At 43.8% G+C, this 22,931-nt stretch overlaps 2 protein-coding genes across 9 annotated transcripts in view; both read left to right on the top strand.

Moving 5' to 3' along the window:
* lyst (lysosomal trafficking regulator) overlaps window positions 1–4,432 on the top strand; it is an 88,930-nt gene extending 84,498 nt beyond the window's left edge. For all 6 annotated transcript variants that reach the window (XM_069179924.1, XM_069179925.1, XM_069179926.1 and 3 more), the window contains one exon: window positions 861–4,432. In XM_069179924.1, the coding sequence (XP_069036025.1) occupies window positions 861–999 (139 nt within the window). In that variant the 3' untranslated portion in view covers window positions 1,000–4,432. The remainder of the gene's footprint in view (window positions 1–860) is intronic.
* An 815-nt stretch (window positions 4,433–5,247) lies between these two features.
* LOC102693247 (guanine nucleotide-binding protein G(I)/G(S)/G(O) subunit gamma-4) lies at window positions 5,248–22,726 on the top strand. 3 transcript variants are annotated; one of them, XM_006638541.3, is made up of 3 exons: window positions 5,248–5,398; window positions 12,489–12,596; window positions 18,450–22,726. In XM_006638541.3, the coding sequence occupies exons 1-3, from the start codon at window positions 5,372–5,374 to the stop codon at window positions 18,576–18,578; spliced, it is 264 nt and encodes an 87-aa protein (XP_006638604.2). In that variant the 5' UTR covers window positions 5,248–5,371; the 3' UTR covers window positions 18,579–22,726. The 3 variants fall into 3 exon arrangements, with proteins under 3 accessions (XP_006638604.2, XP_069036023.1, XP_069036022.1); XM_069179922.1 differs by lacking the exon at window positions 5,248–5,398 and adding an exon at window positions 6,687–7,274 and having other exon boundaries at window positions 12,493–12,596; XM_069179921.1 differs by lacking the exon at window positions 5,248–5,398 and adding an exon at window positions 7,492–7,512.
* Window positions 22,727–22,931: the final 205 nt, after the last annotated feature.

The raw sequence follows: 22,931 nt of genomic DNA, 5'->3' as shown, positions 1-22,931 counted from the left end.
AGGACTCAAGCCTTCCGTGAATAAGGATCAACCCTGATACTCGACCAAAAAACGCCGTCAGTTTTTGACGGTTTACAAAGAGCTGTGGGAATCGGAAGCACAGAATTAAAAAAGTGTAATGCACTAGTAAGCCCTCACTTGGCATATAGTGTACAACTGCAGTTACCAACTGTAGTCTGAACAAGATATTGCTGCTCTGGAATCTCTCCAAAGAAGAGCGAGCAGATACAGCAATGCCTCCCCCAGCCCTGTCAGCGCGTTCCCAGAGAGAAGAGCACTGTGGGAATCGAGGGAAACAGAGGCAATTATAGTCTGGGTTCAAAGGGGATGTGTTCCCTGGTGTGCCATTTCTTACATATGAGAAACATACGAGGGATTCACTGGGGCATTCCATCGACCTTGCTGCTCATTACGACAGAGTATGATTAAATACAAGAAGGACGTTCTATTTGAATTATAGCTCAACTCGCGAAGCTCGTGCACACGTCAGTGCCTTCAGCCGGAGCTCTTGTAGACTAGCCAGTGCCTGCCTTCACTCCGCCAGCCTGGCAGCAGGTGGCAGACCGTGGGGAGGAGCTGAATCTTCCAGGATTCAGGCTGTGGCCCCTCCTGGGGGCCTGGGAGACATCTCTTTGATGAGCCATTGTGAATGGCCTGGCCCTCAGTAAACATCCCTGTTCATAGTAGCTCTCTCACACTTACATTCAGGAAGTGTTTTCCCACGGTACTTAGTGCTATACATTTTGAACTTTGTTTTTGCATTTAGCATAGAAGAGGATATTCTTGAGTGTGGCCCCTGGTGTGCTGGTTGCTGCTGGTGTTTTAATTGCGAATGGCTTTGTTCCCCCCCGGTGCTGCAGCCTGACGTACTCCTGCGACGGCCACCACCTCTACACGGCCAACAGCGAGGGCACGGTGATCGCCTGGTGCCGGAGAGACCAGCAGAGGATGAAGCTGCCCATGTTCTACTCCTTCCTCAGCAGCTACGCCGCTGGCTGAGTGCTGCCGTGTGCCCCACCCAGTGCAAGGCCACCCCAGGGAGAGCATCCATCAGCATGCACCAAACCCCAGCCCGGATCTGCAGGTTCGCTGGGGCAAGGAAAAAGAAAGCTGGATGCATTAGGTTGTTAAGTTCACACTGGATTGTATTCATGTAGAAAGGATGGGGCAGGAGGAGGATGTGGCTCTTGCAGCCAGAGACTCACTTTCATATTGTCTGCACGACCTTTTGCCACCCTGAAGCTTCTGTTCCATGCCCCTGGGCTCTGGAGTTGCGCTGTAGTACTTTCCCACCCGATCGAGACCAAAACATAAGACGGCTTTCATTCCAAAGTTGTCAGTTCCTCAAGAGCTCATCATCGGATGGAGACCTTGAGTGTCAATCTCTCGTACTGGATTCCAGAATCGATCCCGTCGCTTGTGCAGCTTGTCTTGCAGGAACAGCCACATGGGCCAGCCCGTTTGTCTGAGCTGTTCTGTATTGCCAGGAAACAGCAGTCCATTCTCCTGTGTGTCATTGCTGCAGCTTTGTCAGGGCCCAAGTTCCCCTTAAAATGTACATTGGATTCCTGCAGCACAAGCCTTCACAAATTAAGCGAGCCGCATTTGGTTATTTGCCGCAGTTTGTGATCCTGGACGCTAGAGACTGGGTGGAATCGCAGCTCTGCTTTTTCTTGATTTAGTTTTGTCTTTACATTTTGCTTTGATTTCCTCAGATGCAGCTCACCAGCGGGCATGAAGTATTTATTATTGATATTGGATGTAAGCCCTCTCCTCTCTACTTGTATGACTTTCTTTAATAAGGTCTTTTGCCTGAGTGCTTTCATCCTCCTAGGATGTCCAGTTTCCCTCTGGGCCTTTTTATCAAATTCTGAAAAGGATCATGAACTAAAAACCTGTGTGTGTAAAAGCACACAGGTTATAAGAGGAAGGAAAAACATTTTCTGATGAAAACAGCCTTGCTTTCATCGAAATCTGCAGCCAGTAGATGGGACGATACAACCTTTTTTATATTATGTAATTTTGTTTGTTTGGGGATTTTAGGACAGAAAGGATTCATTTCAGTTTTCTGGAATAGGTATTACTGTGTTAGAAGTTCATAGACCAGCATGGCCTGCAAAACATTCCAGTGGCCAGAAATAGTGTGCTTTTCTAGGCCAAATTACCTGCAAAATCATTAGAAGTGTGATTTACACACCTGCTTGTCTTCACATCAGCACAAGCAAGGCTCACCTGCTTGCTTGGATTGGCGTAATGTGAGCCTTGTTTCCCCTGCCTGTCCTGGGATTACCTTAGCATCCTTTTCTGCAGGAGCGTCCTGTAATCAAGAGGATTCCTCGCACCAGGGTCGTGTTCCAAAATGTTCCAACCGGAAGCTGTCTTTTATTGGAATATTAATATTGAATTAATAGGATATTGAGGGGTGGGGGATTGTAGTGTGGATTAATACTGCAGCTGAAGGAGGGTTTCCCCCTGCAGAATAGAGACCCTGCGGTCTTACTGAATAATAAAAGGGCTGTCAGAAGTCATCAGCGTGGTGTGTGAACACCTGGTGACAGTAAGAGCAGCAAGTGCGTACAGAAGCCTTAGGAGATTCCTGGGTCCTTGATTTATCCCAGACGGACCTCTTAAAAGCTCAGTGCACCACCTACGCAAACAAGCGAGCCGTCTCGTCCTCCACTCTTCTGCTGGTGTGCCACGGACCCCTGCAGCCCCAAAGAGACCCGGGATCTCTTCCCTGCCCGGGCTTCAGAATGGAGATCTCACCCGGGGAGCTGGACAGTGTTGTGGTCACTACATAAAGCAATAAGGGTTAAGAATAGAGGGCAGGTTTGTTGGGGCACATTTGGTTGCTAGCAGCCAATGCATTCCAAATTCATGCCCATCCCTTTTCATCCCACCATCTTTGTCTTAATCTCAGTCTTTTCTGACAAATGAGCTATGCTACATTTAATCTCGGCTAATTTGATCACTATCCACCAAACAAGGCAAATTTTAGAAATAACACCATTTGCATCTGTGCAAATGCAGGGTTTCCTTGATTTTTATGTTCTGGAAAGCTGAGTGACCGAACTAGACAGAAGGCGCTGAAAGCTACTGCTTTATTGCCCTGTCAGGACACACAAATCCTGCTTAATGCTCGCTCTCACTAGGTTTTGTCACATCAGCTAAAACCTGCAAGGACACCTATGGCGCTGAGAGCTTTTTTTTTTCTCTGCATGTCTTCCAAGTTTTGCAGAATGTTTTAGCGGAGTACCACAAAGCCTCTTGTCACAGCATCGCTTTCTAAAGCAAGTTGCGGTATGATAACGTTTTTTAAGGTACCGGGGTGACCGAAAAATTTCAACCTGTCCCCAGAAACCAAAGAGGGTTTCACAGAGTGGGGTTGGACTATCTGCAGTCAATAAGGGTTTGCATACAGGGAGGGAGGGGGAATGTGAAGTGAAATCTGTATGAGTGAAAACAAAGACATTCAGAAGTAAGACACTAAATTATTTAAGATTGCTCTGTATCCATTTCCTGCCCTGGGTTTGCCTGGGAGTACTGGGGCAAAAGTACTTCCCAGAGAGCCAGGCAGTTGTCCATTTCACTCCCGAGTCCCAGTTTCCTGGAGGGTAAGGACAACCGATGGTAAAGAAGGCTCTTATAGCGGAATAACACAACGCAGGAGGACTGCGTGTTCCATGCCTTGCGGAATTCAGCGCAACAGGAGGTTTGTTTGACTGAAGTCAATCCTTTGTGCTTCATTGTTTGACTTTCTGCACACTACAGCGTTGTAATTTTTTTTTTATTATTATTATTATTATTGTCGGTCGGATTTAAGGTGGGTTTGTGCAATTCCATCTCGCCACCATCACGCTCATGGGTTCTGTGAGCTGTTGCAGAAGGAAATAAGCACCTTTCGACACCACGCGCTGTGTCCTGAACGCTCTTTGATGTTTACAGTTGATCTTTGCTGCCAATTGTCGTGTGGTCTGGGACCCATTTCTGCCCCTTTGTGCACGTGTATATACCATTTCCCTTGTGCATTTCTGCTCCAGTGGAACAGTCGTTTTAGCATCTGTGTTTTGTGTTCCGAAGGGCCGCTGGCTGACAGCCAGAGCCAAGTATTGTTCCTTTGTGCTGCCGTGTGAATGTTGGGAGACGAGAGATGCATGGAAAACAGGTGTCTGCGATGCATTAGGAACTGTAAAATGGTTTGTCCTTTGGTTGTTTAAATGATTCGCTGTGTAATTTATATTCCCTTGTGAATTATGTAAGTTAATTTAGCTGTCAATTCAATTCATGGTTTCATTATAAATTAGAATAATTTCATTTTTCTCCTTAAAATAGGAATTGAAATGGGGGGGGGGGGTATTTCTTATTTTTTGTACCTATGTATGTACAAATTAAGTCATGACTATAAATAAAATATATAATTAAGAAAGGATAAGAGGATGTCTTTTTTTTTCTAAAGACTATTGTCAGGTTGTGTACGTTTTCAGTGTGGCGTCATATCAGTGAAGTTGTGTTCAAGTTACTGTATAGAATATGCATGATATATACAGTACATTAGTTGTGTTTTGTTACTTTAAAACGCGTAAAATGTGTGGCTCAGTCTTTGAAATTAAGGTTAGAGCTCCGGGCTATTAGATTATGGTATATCAGAATCTGAGATTTCAAAGAAATTGTTTTGAAAAAAGACCGCAAAATCCAATCAAACAGCGGCATGGACGAGAATCATAAAGAAATCCCCTGTGCTCTTATTATCCCTTTCTCGTGGGGACACCAATGTCCCAGATTGGAAGTTGCTCGTACATGCGTGAAGCGCGCTCGGCCCAGCCCTGGGCCACAGGGAAACTGCCGCTGTAACGCACGGCCCGATGTGCAGGGACTGCGCCGCGGCTCGGCTACTGTATATACACGGGCAACATCCACAGGCAATCTTGTTTACTGACAAATTATTCAGGTCGTGTAAAAAAAAAACCCCATTGTATCTGGCATTTAAATTGTTTGGGAATTGTTTTTTTTTTTACTTGAACCGTTAAGATTAACGTACTCTAATTAGCTTGCATTTTTGTCAGCTGATCACACTTAAAACTATTCTTGGAACATGGTTGTAATTTTTGGGAATTTGCATCGAGGAAAGGGAGGACAGATGTCCCAGCACATCAATTATGTACCAGGCTTTTATTTTTTGTAAAGGAAGGATCGGTTCTGGGCTGCCAACAGTCCCCTGTGAAGAGACTGTAGAGCCCCAAGGGAAACGGGTCCTGCAGGAGTACATGTGAGCTTTATCATTGTGTTGATGGAGATCGCCAGATCTTCCTCATCCCTGTAGCAGAGCTGCCGGAAGACTGCTTTCCCGAGTGCACTTGACCTGAGATTGTCAATGAGGATGTCCAGGAAATTTACAAGTGTAAGTTTTTCAGTCTGTGCATTTAATTTAATATGCTGTTACATGTTGCACTGCAGCAACTATTAATTTTTTTGTCTATTTTAGAATAGCACAGCGCTTGCCAACTGGTATACCTAAGGTAGATGCTGATGATTATACATCTTAGCATAGAGTGATAAATCTTAGAATCTCTTCCAAGGGACAGCACAGCTTGCTGTAAGCACTCTCAGCCTCTGCAGATCAGCACGGTGTACATACAGTAGTTGTTTATAAATGCTTACCGATATTGGTCTGTCATGAAAAATTGTCATGATATGTACATTCTTCCTTTTCTATACTATGTAATCACTATTCTATCAAAACATTTTCAAAATATTGTGAAAGGTCAAATAAAAGGCAAAAGAGCTCTCCTTGATAGTGGTGGCATAATTACAGGGTGAGACTAGAATGACAAAAATAATGTAAAGTATCACCAGCTGTAATTGTACAAACAGCTCCGTTTTTATGGCAGGACTTGTGCATGAGTTCTCCTGGCTACATTGGAAGTCGGTAGCTCTTTCTAGATATATGAATGCTTCTTTTCCCCACAATACCACATGACAAATTTCCATCTACAGGGGAAAAATGGAATACCAAATGAATTAGTATACGAATTAGTATACGTTTAATAATTAGTATAATTAGTAAACAAGCAGAAAATAAACCTAAACCTTAAACTATATGTTATTGTTTTGATCAAGCCCTTTTATAATAACTAATGAAATATAATGAAGAACAAGACTGGTGTTTACAAATCAATTAGGATGGTCATCCTGTGAAGATACAGCTTGACCATCAACTTATTTATGTTGTAAATTTACAACATAAGAGCAAATTATCAGTGGGGGGCAATGTTTTTGTGATTGCCTGTTAATTGAAAATACTGCTATGCTAGATCTATTTAGGTAGAAGCATTACATCTTTAAAAAAATACGCTATCATGCTCACATTGAACAGATGAAGCAAGATAAATTAGTCGGTTTGTACACTTCCGATTCGTAATTTGGCACCGCATTTTTTAAACATGGATCATATTTTACAAAGATATTTTGCCTCTAAGACCAGCTAAATATTGCAGTGCGACAGCTTCGGGGTTTTTTTTCCTGATGAATCCTACGACCGTAACTCACTTTTCAAGATGGACCAACTGGGAGACCCAGTGATGCAAAACTGTGATGTAAAATTAAGCAGGGAAGCCTTCTCCGTCCCCAGAGCACCGTGCTGCGATGAGGGCCGGTTGAGCGAGGCACAATCAAAATGCAGCGGATGCCATGTTCACACTCCTGTAGCTAGGGAAGGGCGGGGAGGCGCACAACCGGTCGGTGTCGGAGAATCTGGGCGAAACGAAACCGTTTCTGACAGCCCCTGTGCGCCAGCGTCCACGATTGCCAACGCAATCCTCACAAATCGTTTTACTTGCCCATTAGCAAGAACAGCCTTCGTTTCTGGGTGTCTAATGGCTAGATACACCCCTCCGTGCCCTACATTCCCCTCGTCCTAGGGAGCAGGTCTTCCCCCAACTGCATTTATCATCATCTCTCCAAACCCGGCAGTGCTGATCCAGACCGGGGGGTGCATTTCTCAGAATCCGAGATCTGTGTCTATTCACAGGACGCCTGCGTGCATTCAGAGAGCACAGGCGAAGGTTTCTTAAAATCGCTTTAATAACAGCACGATGCCGAAGAACCAAAATTGGCTATTATCGAGTCTGCTTCCACTGTAACTGGCTAGAGTGCGTCTCGTTGCTGTGTTTTAACTGGATGCGAGTCCTCTCGCCCCCTAGTTCTGATTCTGCTGATCCTTTGTAGGTGAAATCGGTCCTGATTTCTGAATACCGGGCAATTCTCCGTGCAGGTAGGTGATGCTTAACTGATTTTCTTTCAAGTGCGTCCTTATGTCCGTGACACGCTCAATGCAATACGAAGGAATAATGCCTACTCTGCAAGGTTAACACCTATAGCGAAGAACAAACATGGTTCTAGCTATTTAGCAAGCAAGTAGAAGGTGAAAATATACCGATTTTTCGCGGAGAGATCAAACAGCAATGAAATGTTCACGTTGAGCGCTGGAGACTGGAATTCGGTAAAACAATGGCAGTGAGTCAATTACTGGGTTTTGCCTTTTTGGATTACGTTTTTAATATATATATATAATATCTCCACTGTAAGTTGTGCCTTGGTAGCGCTACATTGAGGTGCTAGATTTGACTGGCAGTGCTGGTTGACCCATATAATTACTGTACGACATGAAGAGGCTCCTCAGAAAATTGTAATGCCCTTTTGGAGGGTACAGTCGTAGTGCTGCTAGTTCATCCTCTAGTAGTAGGTAAATGGAGCCTTCGTGGATGTATGAAGAAATGGGGGAATGTGTATTGTGGATTCTCTCACGTATATTTAAAAATTATCGATGTATTCCGTCTTTGAAGACATCTAGACGCGCCCCCCTCAAAGACGTTTCTTTTCAACATTTCATTTCGTCCTCCCTAAAGATTTATTCGAACCCCCACCCCTCGTGCATAATAAAGATCCTCATACTGTACTGTAGCCGACCGCGGCTTCGCCAAAAGATGAATTACCTGCTTTAAAATAGCTCGTCTGCAAACGCGAAGGAGATTTTATTTGTCGTGTTGCAAACATAATGAAATTCCTATTCCTACAGCACGTTTCGCACGGAACAGTGTTGTGTACTTGTTTTATGTTGCCTTTGTAAAGGTACTGTCAGGTTGCCGTATAACGTCGCTACACAAACGTTTTAAAATATAAGGCTCGGTCTGTCCAATCACATTGCTCGGTTTCACGGGAGTCGTATTTCCGAGTGGGAGCACAAATTGTCGCTGGTGTGTTTTACTTCGGTGTGTTTGAAATTGATCAAGATGTTGAATGATTTTAAGGGATTAAATTAGTTATAAATGAAATAAATCGAATGTTTTAATAATTCATTATCACACCAATTAAATGTGAATTCCAAACAATCTTTTAATATACTTCCATGCCGTTGGGTTACATGAAGTCATCTGCGTGAACTCTTATTTAATGTTTAGATTAATTTATCTTATATATACCTTGTGTTTTTCCTGCACAGTATCTCAGTTATACTTCTGTCCACACATGACCTCTAACCTCTGGACACCTGGACACCCGGTTCATCCATCAGCTTGTTCTGTGTTTCAGGAAAGCCTGTCATTTGTAGGGGCAGATGACTAAAATGATGAGTGTGATAATGTACCCTTCCTGTGTCTGCCATTACATAATCACAAAATAAGCATGCAGGCAACTAAATGACTTCATGTGATGTGTGATACCTTAACCTGAACTGCTCTTTCATTTGCTTGAAAAAGTGGGGTCAATGAGGAGTCCAGAGACAGTGGTTCTGAGTGCTTCTGGAGAAACTCAGCCCAGTTGGGTTTATATTACACCCTAAATCACTTGGAACGCTTTTAGGTTATTGATTCATTAAGCAAATCATTGACTGAAATGAAGAATTTCTAGTCCTTCAGGGTGTTTTGTTCCAACCGATCTCTAAATCCTCTCCTTCAAATGAGACAATGAGCTCAACCAAGCTGCTTGGTTGTTAAACATGCCCTGACAGTGTTCGTAAGAGCTGGGATATTAATCCTGGTGTCCTGGCTAGATTCTGCTCCTGTAATGTCGCCATCCTCACGTTGCCCCCTGAATTTCAGTTTCTCACTCCTCCAGCTGATCGGCGTTGTAGTGGTGCTGCTGGCATAGAAATGTTACTGCGTGTCAACACTGAGGCTGCCCAGTCTGCATCCAGCAGGTTTGCCGGAGATGTCAGGTGGATGTTGAGGAAAGCCAGTTATTTTTGTGGGATTGTGAGAGGTTACAGCATTAAGGCACTGTGGGGGACCTCTGACATGAGAACTGTAGAATGAACGACCTTTCTTCTTCGCATGAACTCACCAAACTTTGATTGTCTGCAAGACATGGGGGTTGGACAGCAAGGTGTGACTGTCCTGCAGTAGAGGGAATCTGGCCTGGAAGGTGTTGTAGGTTTCAAGTAATTCTTGTAGAGAGAAGCCTACAAAAGAACGGCCTAGAATCCAGATTCCTCAAATCTCTTCTGGCTCAAGCGGCCTCCAGATTTTTGGATGTGGGTAGTGTTGTGGCTTCACTGAACTTGAGCCAAGAGGGTCACTAATGAGGAAGCAGGAGGAGCCAAGATTCAAGCTATTGTTGTGAAAAACAAGCACCACTGAGATGAAGTGATCATGGTTTTTTTTGTCTTCTGACACAAAAGCCTGTCAGCCTATGACTGTGTGAGCTGTGTTCTGTGACCATGGGGCTAAGTGCCATTAGATACAATTGTTAACATTTCTCTGAAATGTTATTTTATTTTTAATTAAAAAAAATATTGTAACAATTTTTGGTCCCAAAAGGATACGGAGCCTTTTCACAGCAGGCTTTTCCCCAGTTCGGTGTGATGTGTTTGTAAGAGACGATGGACTGAGAAATCAAGCCCATGTGTCTGCTTGAAGCTCGCACTGGTTCCCCACACTACCTTACAGAGGAAGAAATTCCTGAGATTCTTCAAGTGGGGGGCAGTGCAGTCATTAAACCTGTTTTAGCTCAGCAGGTGTCAAACAAGCTTGGATGAGCTCACTCTGGTGAACTAGCTTCATAATTATTTGGTCTTTGACATGAGTGGGTACTGGTAGCAAGAAATGATGGTCAGTCGAGAGCTTCTCTTACCAGCTCCTCTGCCTTAGGTTCCCATCTGCTAAAGCAATGCCGCCCAATACTCCCACAATTGCTGCTTCTTTTTAATCCCACCCCAATCATCTACTTTAAATTCACATGCAGCACTTGCCACATGCAAACACGCCCATGCTTATATTTAACATGTGCTTGAAAATGCAATTATATTGCATGATTCAATGGAAGCATTGAGAAAGTAAATTGTTAGTGTTCTGGGTTGGATCCAAACCCTGGGCAGATGGGGAAGGATTGTAGGGCAGTTTTGGGAGTGCAGAAGCTCCAGGCACCATTGCTGTCCTGCAGCTTTTATGGCTATAGGCAAGAAAGGACTGGTGTAAAACCTAGAACATTTAATGTCAAATCTTATCCTAAAGATTGTCGCACATAGAGTATATCTGCCACCAGAGATTAAAACTGAAGGATTGTCACATACTTGCATTATGTGGGATTTCAGTTGGGTTTTTTTCAGAGAGGAACCTTCCTCATCTTGTATTGATCCCTTGAAACAAGCTGCTGAGGTCCTGTGTGCGACACAGCTGGCAAGTGTGACGCGCCAACTCAGTCGCCGTGTTAAAAATTGCTCCTGTTGTGTTAATGCAATTTTAAAAGTCATTTGCAGCCTGTATGCTTGATATCGCCACACAGGCGTTTAAAAGTAGCACAGGCACGGAGGCTGAATTATTTCAAGTGAGGCGTGTGCTTGCCTGCGAGCCTCTGCAAACTGGAACAGGGATCACTATGAAAACTAGTCCCTTGATCACAAGGAGCTGCATTAACAGGCATTAGGGCAAAAGGCTGCTTGAATTTCAAAGATAGCTAAGTGCTGTCAGGTGCTTTCTTTTTTACTGTCAGCTGCAGAATGAACCCTCACTTTGTTAAAAATTGTGTATTTGACCCAACAGCATTCAGAGGGGGGGAAAGATGCAGATCTAGCCAGTTAAAATTCACAGTTTCAGGTGTAAAATATTTTATCTAAACTGTAAATGAAGGGTCTTTTCTCCAAGCGTGCATTTTAGAACCAGCAATGACAGGATCTCTTTCCCTGACCTTTCAGGGCTTTGTTCATGAAGTCCGATCCTCTGGAGATCTGATGGCTCTTATTTCACTCAGGCGCTCATTTAGGGGAGTGAACCAATTTAATCATTTTCCCCAGCACCCAGTCATTTTAATAATTTTCCAAGTAGCAGAATTCTGATTCATTGATTTTCCTTGTGTTAGATTTGTATCTTCTAGGTTACTGGTGTTGTAGTGACATAAACTACGTATGTAACAATGGGTGTGTTGAAATTTGTAATAAGCACTGAAGAGGAGAATTTGTCTACTGTATGATTACAACATCCAACAAGATATGAGGCAGTTACAAGTGATGACTGAATTTCATCAGAACAGGGAACACTTGAACAGCTCCTTGTCTGCTGCATCAGCATCACGTGTCCCCTGGGAGTTAAAGTGCTCCGGAATTCCCATACTCCCAGGCCTCAAAGCATTTTACTATGAGAACCATCTTCCTCTGAAATTCTCCTGAAATGTTGCGCAGTAAAGAGCTGGTTGCCTTAAATGCCTGACGCGTGGTGGAGTTGTGAAAAACACTGTCAGTGTGAAGCCTAGGTGGCGTGACCCGGCTGCTGCTTCTGTTTCGCCTTTGTGAGGCTCTTTCAGCTGTTATGCCGTTCAACAACGACACGTTGGAGTGGACGGCATGCAGCACGTTGCGCTGGCACTCGTTTCGATCTCCACGGAATGCTCCTTGGCACTCGTGCGGAGCGGGAAGCGCTCGGAGGTGGTGACGGCGAGGAACGGTGCGTGCTCTTGGAGAGGAATGATGGTCATGGAATCCAGTCCCCGGCGTCTGTCGTTGTTTGTTTCTCGTTTCTACCGCTGCTGCTTGTCTGCTTGTCCTGATGCCTGCAGCGACTTTCCTCCAGAGTGTTTCCTAGGCAACATTTTCAATCAGCCTTTTTTTTCAGAGTCCTTGGGGCAGGGTTCAGTGACCCTAGCAGTGATGCCCACTAACTCTGCTTGCCCAAGTCCGGTTTCGTAAATTGATGTAGGTTGTGCACAGGCGTGCCATCTCTTGGATCCTATACCACATGGTCCTCAGTATAAGGCACCCCACCCCCACACCCACACCCCTACAGCGCCTCCTACAGGCAGGCAAAGACATGCAGAGAGAGGGCGTTAATAACTGTGTGCCAGAAATGGAAGAGCAAAGAGAGCTGTGTCCAACTAATTAATCAAACTTGCAGAGATGTGTCTGTTTTTGTGATGTCACCGAGCTCTGTGATTGTGATGTCACCGAGCTCTGTGATTGTGATGTCACCGAGCTGTGTGTCTGTGATGTTATCTTCTCTGTTTAGGTAGCCACAATGAAGGACGGCATGGCCAACAACAGCACAGCCAGTATATCACAGGCCAGGAAGGCAGTGGAGCAGCTGAAGATGGAGGCCTGTATGGACAGAATGAAGGTACTGCCACTTTCTGACTGAGTGCACATATAAGTAGTGAGGACACTGCATTTGAAAGCTGACATTCTGTAATAATATCTGTGATTTTCAAATTCAGTGGAAAGATGTTGTCTTTTTAAAAGTATCATTAAAAAAACAATTCAGCTCTCATGGGCCATTTGAGTTAAGTTCTGTACTTTATTTTACTACATTTTGTACTAATATTGCAGATGGATCATGCTGTCTGTTGCTGCAAATAATGTTATGGTCAATCTAATTGCCCTGCCCTGTGATGACCAGCTTTCACCTACAGATTACTTTGTTTTGCCAAAGGCCATTTGCTAGACCACAGGGGTCTGCATATCGCTTATAATTGTACTTATGCAGCTAATTGTAACTCTGATGCTAGACCTAACCCAGTTTCTGGAAAACAAAACAACTTGAATGAGGTGAATAGAATACTTTAACTGTGGTTATTCACATGTTAAACTATGTTGCAGTTGGGTGAATAAGAGATCTCAGCTGTGTTACCGGTTCAGTGTGTGGGCAAATCACCCTTCTTTTTCTGTTGTATGAGAGATCAGTGTCTAGTCTTGCAAACATCTACAGCTATTGGATTACTAGTGGGTGCACGCGCCTTCGATTTCCTGTAACATCAGATCCCACAAGGACTCAGCCTTTCCTAAATTGAAGGTTCAGTTCCAGTTGCAGTGAGCTGAACAAGGCAAAGTTTTGAAAGAACTGATCCCAGGACATTAGTCACATTGGCTGTCTGTGCAGCACTGAGAGCAGACCTCCATTAGGCTGACAGAGGTGATGACTTTACTGGACACAGCACAGCTTGATACCCTGATAAACAGTGTAAGAGATACAACTAAAGGAAGGCCACCGAGATAAAGATCGGTAGATAGTTGCACTTGTTTTGCCTTTAACCAAGTCTATAAAGAATGAAAATCCAAGTAAAACAAAGATCATTCTATTCAGTGCACACTGCAACAAGACAAGCTGTCCTGTTTTTGATATTTTATGTTATCAAGCACATGCAACAGAGATACTGTCAGTGGTAGGAATCCAATTTCCTCACAAATAAACAAACAGATGGAAATGATCAAACCTGTATTTTCTGGTATGGTTTTATGAATGCTATAGAAAAATTAAGACTAAGGACTAAATATTGGTTGGATACAAAATACGTACATCCGACAGTCTGAGGATGTTTATCATGCCGATGCTGTTTTTATAGAGAAATCTTTTTACCCTCTGTTTTTGTATATGAAGTTCATTTTGTGGGGGATGGATACACCTTGATTTCAGAGACATGGAATTGTAGAAGCTTGGTCACATGAACTCTTTGAGTTTAGAAACACTGCAAGGTGAAACAGAACAGAGAAATCCTGCTCATATTTTTTCAGTGTTGTTTCTTTGTCTTGGAGTGCCTTACTGATTTTATACGGACACAGTTTATTACAAAGAATGTAGAAGATGCCTCGTGATGCTGTATGCTTAATGAAGCTGCTAGCATTATTAAAACTGACTGGAACCCTGCTCTCCAGGGCTGTGACATTATCTTAAAGCTCCTTAATTACATAACTGGTGTACAGTGTATCTCCCTCAGCTATTACCCTGTGTGTCAGGGGAAGGGCACTGTAATTACCAGAGTGAAAAGTATTCTACAAGTATATCATTTTTTCATTACACGTTGGCCTTTTTTTTTCCTATTTTTGTTCTTTCAAAGGACAAAAAAAATCTCCACTTTAGCTTAGACCCTGTTCTTTCTTTCTAAAAGGGTACTATTCACATTTTAGCTGCAAAACAAAATATATATGACTGGAGTGAATACCTTCACATTTTCTCATTTATAGACTGTGTGGCACATCACTGCAGGAAAATAAAACTTGTACAAGGCTAACTGCCCATTTAGGATTTGGACCAGACTGGAAGTCAGGGATAAGGGGCTTGTTTTACAGGAAAGGACTGCTGCCTTCTTCAGGTAGTCTCAGCTGTTTTGTGCCGTGTAGCAAGTTTAATAGTTTCTTTTTGCCTTTAGTTGTAATAACCCCCTACACACACACACACCCCTGCCAGGCGCTGTCTTTCTACTAGGGAGAACTGACTCTGGCCTCTTCCGCTCATCTCTAAATCTAATTATGGGGCTGCCAGTGGAAGGAGGTATCGATTGTAGGAACAAAGTACATGTTCAGCTGATAGCGGGTAGGAGTATTCATTATTTCCTCAATCGCATGGCGGAACGAGATATGTGGTAATTAGAGGGCCTCACCGCCATCGGTGCGGCATATAATTCTAGCTCATCCAACTAGATGACATGTCAGCCCAGGCACCAGCAGCAGATCTAGAGTCGCATTTGTAGCAGCAGGAAAGACGACACGGTGAGTTCAGAGACTCCTGCAGATCCGTGTTTATTGATTCTTTTTTTTTTTTACCAGCTTCGGCTTTCGGATTTTAAAAGCGGAAGAACACCTGAGCTGACAGACACGTGCGTTGCTTGTTTGAAGCTTCGTGTGGAAAAGATAAATGTTTAAAAAAAAAAACAAGGTCAGACATATATAGCCGTTCTCCAGGACTGCCTTGGAGGTCTCTCTGGCTGCAGTAAATGTACGTTTGTTCAGTTTTATGGGATTTCCTCAAATGCTAGGTGCAACACTGGACTATATAGGATAGCTCATTGGACCTTAACACATCCTGAATTTGAATTTCTTATAGGATGTAATACCTTGATGAGATACCCACGTTCTTCGGATTATTGAGTAATACATGACTAAGCTTTTAACAGGTAAAGCAGAATAAACTCCATACCACAGCTAGTCCTGGTTTCTGGAGCATAGGTGAATAGAGAGCAGGTGATTCCCCTGCATGAGACACTGGTCCATTGCAGGGATTACCTCATTCCCACTTAAACAGCTGGGTGGACTGGAGCAACTGGGGTGCGATACCTCACTCATGGTACCACTGTCTGCAGCGGAGACTCGAACCCACAACCTGCCAGTTATGAATCCTAAGGCTTTCCCACCACACTACTCTACCCCCAGGCCATTGAAGGCTAAACATAAAATTAAAAGGAAACAATGTCGTGAAGTAATCCCCCATCCCAAATAATCTGCCCATTCCCATACATTTCTAAACCCACCCTGGTCCCTAAAAATAAACACTGATCCCCCTGTCATTGATGGCATTGCAGCGCCAACATCGTCTCGCCCGCCCAGCTCAGAAGGAGGGGTGCTGTCACTCATGGCCACAGAGGGCTGTAGCAAACCAAATCCACATAGGTAGTCATGTAGAGTCAGCAGGAGAGCAAGAGTGGAGTGAACGAGCGCTTCACTTACACTTTTTCCAGCAATATGATCCAAACTGATGCTTCCTTGAGTGGAAGAGGGAAGAGGTGCGGAGTTATTGTTTAGCAGAAATGGGGAGAGCTTCAGACGAAGTTGGTTTTGACCCAACTGTGACATGACCAAAGCATAGGAATAAAAGCGCTGGGGAGCCATGGTAACAGAATCCATCAAGGAGCAGACTCCATTTTACATCCTCCCACACAGGGTTTGAGCAAAAAAAATCTGTGGCACATTTCAGAGAGGAATTTCTCGGTAGCTGTGTTTCCTGTGTATTTGCAGGGCGTTCCTCGCCCGTGATGCATTTTCATCTCCCGAGAGTTCGAAACGAAAGGGCACATCAGCAGCTGGAACACTGGCTCATCATTTCTAACAGTCCATTAAAAATAATGTTCGCGACAACCACACTAAGCTTGTGTCGGGCATTTCGCTTTTGAAACTGGAGGTGCTTTTGGTGGAGAGACGGACGATCAGTATGGTCTGGTCACATTGTTGGTCACTGTGAAGACTTCAGCTCCACTCACAGAGTTATGTCACTCATGTCTTCTGTAAGAAGGGTGTCGTCTGGTTGTCTGCGTGCCCAGCTCTTGAGCCAACAGTGAGCACCAGTTCGCTCACACTCAGACTCCTCACCCACCCTCACCAGCAGTGTTTCCCTGGCTGCTCCGCACACAGTGAGCTCCCTCTCCTGTCTCCCTCTTCCACACCTTTCTCCGCAGTTTAACTCCGGAATCTGAAATGTCACAGTGGAACGGCTCTTTCCACAGGCAGTCGGTGACTGAGAATGCTGGAATGTTGCTATAGTTGGTCTCTATAACAGAATTCCCAGGAATTCTTGAAATCACCTTCAAGGGTGTGGGATGTATGATGTCACAAACAGGCAGTTTTCTATACTTAGAGAATTCCTTCTTCGGTTTGAATTCAGGAGCTCCTCTTTCCCTTCAGTTGTTTTTTACACAGGGGCCTCTCCCACTTAATGTAATGTCAAACTGTTTAAAAATGTAATTGTTACTCTGCATGTGCTGGTTTCCACTGATCTAATAATGCATCTTTAAAACTTAAGAGTCAAAAGATATGATTCTGGTTGTGCACCCAGGAGTGTGAATTTTGGAAATGATACTAGTGATCATGCACACTTCTGACCTTGTGCCCTTTTTTCATGTTTTTGATTCACAGTATCAGTATTATTATCATTTTCATTTTGCAAGACTCTCCAAAACTGCGTCCACAAAGGGTGCATTACCATTGGATATTGTGGTTGTTGCAAAGCTAATTAGGTTCTGTTCAAACTTCAGTGCCAAGCTGTGTTGCAGCTAAGATCTTAATTAAGAAGAAAACCAAAAGGATCCACAGTCGTGACAACAAAAGGTCCCATTAATTTTGTGTGACTGAAAAATAAAACTGCATTTTTTGGACTGTGTATGTGGAGCACTAGTTAGGGGTCTGGACTTGTAACTGTAGTTTTATGAGCTCAGATCTCAGGTGGGAATGCCCTTGAGCAAAGGTGCTCTGCTTCAGTGAAACGCCCTGCTGTATTAATGGGTACTCTCCAGGTGGTCATTGCAGATGTGGAATTTCCCAGTTTACAGATCTAGAAAGTAAATGTTTTGTTGTTATTATATTTTTTTCTAAAGCCAATCTTCTTAATATTTTCAAAGGCTGCCCTGGCAGCCGCCCTGCCCATTCTGAACCCTTTTGTTTGCTTATGCCAGCGTCACACTACGCGACTCGACACGACTTCTAATCAGAGAGCATGTGAGATTTAACGACTGCAGTTGCTGAATCTGGCTGCCTTTCCTGTCCTAGAGGGTGTCAAGTTATACGACTAGGAATCGCAGGGGGTGCCTAATCACACGATTCCCTCGCGACTTTTCATCATGGTTCCAAATCTCTTGTTGCGCCGCGAAAGAACCGCAAGGTCGCCTCATTCCGGCAGCCAATCACCGTGGAGCACAAGAGGAGCACCTGCACGAAAGTAAACAAACAACATGGAGAACAAGCAGGCAGTTGCTGCCTCTGCTGTAGCCTGTGCTCTCCTTTGTGACGAGAAAAAAGAAGGGGATACGCCGAAAAACACAAGATAGACCACATTTGTTTGGTTGTGGACAATACGGTTTGACCACCATTGTTCTTCACTGATTGTGGGCATTGCACGCATTCTACTTCCATGTTGAGCGCTCATTGGCTGTTGACTGTCGCAGACACCAGTCTTACAGAGCCCACCAGTTTGATTTTGTCGTAGCGAGTTGCAGAGTCGTAGGGGCTGTTAAGAGCGCTATGACTGAATCGCTGGGGGTGTCACACTACACAGCTGACGGTCACGGGCGCGAGCTGCGACTCTCTACAACTCGCTGTGATTTTCTTACGATTATGTAAATGAAGGCTACGACGGAAAATTCTAGGAAAAGCTGTGGAGCGTGACGCCGGCAGTACCCGGCAGGCAGGCTTCCCTCACTCCAGGACAGGGATCTGGGACGGGATGGAAGCGTTCCGTGCGTTTATTCCCCCCGTGCGGTCTCTCCCGCAGGTGTCCAAGGCGGCGGCGGACCTCATGGCGTACTGCGACGCCCACATCCGGGAGGACCCGCTCATCGTGCCGGTGCCAGCCTCCGAGAACCCCTTCCGGGAGAAGAAGTTCTTCTGCACCATCCTCTGAGGCCCCCGCCGGGCCGAGCAGCGAGCCTGGGCTTCCTGAGCGCCCAGCACCTTGACCACACGCAGGAGTTAACGAGGAGCCGAGGAGGAGTTCTGAGTCGGCCCCCCCGTTAAAAGCCGCCTCAGTTTGGTGACTGCAGGAGTCGCATCAGTCCAGTCGCTGGTGTCGTTTGGTTGTCTGTGTTTCGTTTAGGTTCGTTATGCTTATTAGTAGAGAACAGCGTCGCTCATTGCCTAAAGAGAGATTTTTGTTTCAAACGACTAGACTTTCTCCATGGGCCTCAGGCAAGAAAACACAAGAAGAAGAAAATACTCCCGAGTGCTTTAAAACAATACACAACACGAGCGAGACAGTGGCGTTCCAGAACAGGAGTTGAATCCCAAGATAAGATGAAATGTGGTTGGTAATGGGGGGTGGGGAGACTTTGCAAGATAAGGCAGATTCAGGACAATCAAGGGAGCAGCTGAAAATCAGGTCTAGATTTTAACAGATGCACAGGGGAATCCTTTCTCCCCGGCTGTGCCTGACCTTTTTTTTCCTTTTTATGAGGTACATTAATTTCTTGACATATTCCTACTCGTTAAAATATTGGTACAATGTATTTAAGTTAAAATTCCTAATTGTCAGCAATAGATTTTTATGCCGAGTTGATTTTTTTTTTATAATTGACTGATAACTAATCTGAGCAATTACTGTGAAAAGGGCACAGCTACCTTTTAGTATTATGATTTGGACTATTTCCATTGCAGCTGCTCTTACATTTGCATGCTTGTTGATTGCATTGTGAGACTATTACAGACTGAGCCTCCTCCACTTCTCCTGTTTTCTGTCCTCTATAACCATCTCTTCAATCACATAGCTAAAAGAAATCACATTTCAGAGAGACCACATTCTGCTCCCTGTTAAATGTGATCAGATATAAGACTCGAGCCTGCTGATTTAAGTCCTGTAAAGGTATTTTGAGATTTTCTGAAAGTCACTTGGCTTTTGACTAATGCACATCCAAATTTTTGGCCACTTAAATGTTCTCCAGTCATACTGCGCTTTGAGATGGAGAGACCCTTGAAATGAAAATAGTTACATTGGGGATCTTTAATAAACAGTGATCTGTAATGCACTAGGATAAGACACAATGACAGCCATGTTTCTATCAAACATTAGAATAATCATGATTGATTTGGCTTTTCCAAGCTGGAAAGTAATGTTCAGAATAAGCCCCAATATAAGTCTACCTTAAAGGAATTAATGTCGTCTCACCTTGAAGTGGAAATACTTCTGTGTGATGTTCTGGAAGTCTTTTTGCTTAAATTTGTTTTAATCAGCTAGTGTAGTGTTGCAAAGAAAAAAGGCACATCTTCAGGCAGAGGTCATTGTGGAATTGAACAGTCCACTTCAAAGACACCTGGCTAACGCACACTGTGAAGTACTGTGGTTAGGGTGCCACGTCACATGCTCCAGAACAATCCCTTTTCTTTACAACAGGAGACTGGCAGGTGGTAGAGCTCCATTGTGATTCTCCTAAGCAGTACAAAACCACCAACAGCTGGCCTCTTTCCCACCCTGACTGGCCCTGGTGAAGGAGAATACAGCATTAACGGCACTGGCTGGGTTTGAGTGTTATTTAAACTAGACACATTCCAGACTTGTGGCCACTCTGGTAAACAATGGGCCATGCGTGGTAATCTGATCATCTGTCATTATGTAGGGAGAAACTATACGCCAGTGTCCCGTGGAACACAGAAAACATAGTGAGAAACACAATGCAATGCAACAACAGAACAAGAGCAGATGATTTGCTATTTAAAATAAAAAAAAGAGGAGAAAGCACACCCAGTGTTACTGAAATGGCTTCTGATGGGTATCAATCAAAGCACCGAGACAAGCAGGACGCACACTCTCTACTCTGAGGATGTTTATTAGACACTGTCAACATTTCGGCGCCGACAAAGGCCTTCTGTCCATCTGCAGAAAAGATGACTGTGTGTTATAAAGTTCACAGGGCTAGAGAGTGTGCATCCCGCTGCTGTCATTGCTCATTTTCTTTGACTTGAATCTGCTACATCTCCATACCTTGCACAGCAGGCCCTACACGTCTTTGTTGTACTGTTCTCGTTACAGCAGAGGAAGCTCACCTGGAGCTTTACGTATAGCAGGCCTGTTTGCCATCTTAGAGAATCCACCCTGGTATAGTCACAATTAAACCCCTCCTGAACTACACATTTTCCAGTGGTGTGTGATGGACTGAATGCCAGGCTACGACTGAGCCGCGGATCAGCTATTCATTATAATTTTGGCACTATAGAGATAACTCAACCCCTTTAAAGAGTACACTGTATTATATATAATACAGGAAAGCAAATTTGTTTGTTTCTTATTTAACGAAGTACAGTAAGGGTTTAATTGAAAATAACAATTGGGGTGAACCTGCTTGTATGGAGTATTTAGAATTGCCAAAATGAATTTAAAAATACAACCATCTGTTAATGCTGGCTTTTTGTCAGCGTTTAAGGGAGCCAGACATCCAGCTTGGCATCTCTCTCCGTTTTGCAAACCTGATTTCCAGCTGGCTCAAGGGTCAACACAAAATCAAAGCCAGTGTCAGCTCTGAGGTCTTTTTCCCGCAGCACAAAAAGTAGCCTGTCGGCAAGTCCACTGAGACTGTGAGAAATAATGGGTGCACAGTCCGACGTGTTTTGTTTTGTAAAATAGCCTGTTACCTTACTTTGAGCTCCAGATCTGATTTCTGTCAGTCTGCTGGTAGGAGAGGGGAGTGGCAGGAAAAAGCCAGGGACTGATGCAGAGGAATTCAAAGGGGTCCCAGGAATCGTCTCGTTTGTTTAGGGACATTGTCCTTAACCTCTTTCTTAACTGGAGCGAATTAGAGATATATATGTGAACAAAAAAGGAACAATTTGGTTAGAACAATATAAACACCAATATAAAGACGTTTCGTTTTCGTTTAGCTTTTGAACGGTGTGTTGCGAGAGTGTGTATGCACTTGCCGAACAATGCCTGTGACCCTGATGCTGTCCAGTGAGCCTTGAAAATATTCAGCTGATTTAGCTGTTGAAGCAGCTGCAGTGCCAATATGATTTTAACTGTTCCTCGTAGACGTCAAGTGTTGCTACCCTGAACCCAGACTAGAGGCAAGATGTTCCTGAATGAGGTGTTAACTCTATCACTTAAAACCCCACCTTTTCAGAACCTTAAAGTGCATCCTATTAAATATTTTGTCCCAGTATTACCTGTACTAGCCCACAGTTGTAAATGATTAGAATACTTTGGTGTCTTGTTGGGGGTTATTGAGGACTGCCAGATTCCAGCGTTAAATAGCCATCAGTGAATCATGTCTTACTATCAGCAGCACCAAGGGGTTTGCAGACTATAATCAAAGTAATTTTTTTGGAAAGGGCGTAAAAAGCCTGTTGAAGAATGCCTTCTTGTAGTTGATATTTTCCAGAGCAAAGGTTCTTTTTAACTAGTGCAACCAGGAGAAGAGTCTGCTTCATCCAACGGTCCACTCTGCAGCACTGTGATGATAGATGGCAGGAGAGAATCCACCAGCTGCAGAGCACTGCCTGTCTTGACACTGAACTATGTTAACGACCAGCACTCCATGTACACCTAGTATTCTAAATTGTTTAGTTATCGGTTTTGCTTCACTTCTTTACTTATTTATTGGTTTTTACTTTTATGATTATGACTTGTGATGTACCTGCAAACCCAAGTTCAGATCTGCGTGGCCCTTGCCTTACTTGAAAGGCACGAGAATGCATGTTTCTCTGCTCAATTAGGAGACAGCGTTTCTTCTCTTTAGAAAGAGACAGTAGATCCTGTTACCTGCATGTTAGATTGTCAAGTGCTGTGAGAAAGACTTATCTTGTATACTATTGTATCACAGTCTTGACTGAGAAAAAAAAAGCACAATTTTAGATGTTTCTTTTGCCGTTTTTTAAACTTGAATTTGCTCATTTTTACAAACGTATGTAGATATGAAATATGTTGCAGAGCACTGAGTATTACATGGAATGTGTGGTGCTTTAGCTTTGAAAAAAAAATAAAGAGTTCAACCTGTTTTGTAAAGTGTACAGCCATGTATGTAGCAGAAGGAAATAAACATAAAAAATAAAAAAAAACATACACTGTCATTCTATGAGGCCAGTTTTGTATGTCATTAGTCATATTAGTGCCAATGCACAAGATAGACGGGTTTTTTATGTTGTGACACTGCAAACCTATTTTAATTCTTTATCCAGAACCTTTAGAGATTGAACTCTCAAGCATGGGTCCAACCTGAACTTCAGACCTGTATCTGTGCAGCCCAGAAAACTCTCAACATTGTAGAACAACAAA

The sequence above is a fragment of the Lepisosteus oculatus genome, chromosome 17, assembly GCF_040954835.1.
Source record: "Lepisosteus oculatus isolate fLepOcu1 chromosome 17, fLepOcu1.hap2, whole genome shotgun sequence".
Classification (NCBI taxonomy): Eukaryota; Metazoa; Chordata; class Actinopteri; order Semionotiformes; family Lepisosteidae; genus Lepisosteus; species Lepisosteus oculatus.
The sequence above is the reverse complement of the archived record's forward strand: the minus strand, read 5'-3'. Positions and strand labels throughout refer to the sequence as shown.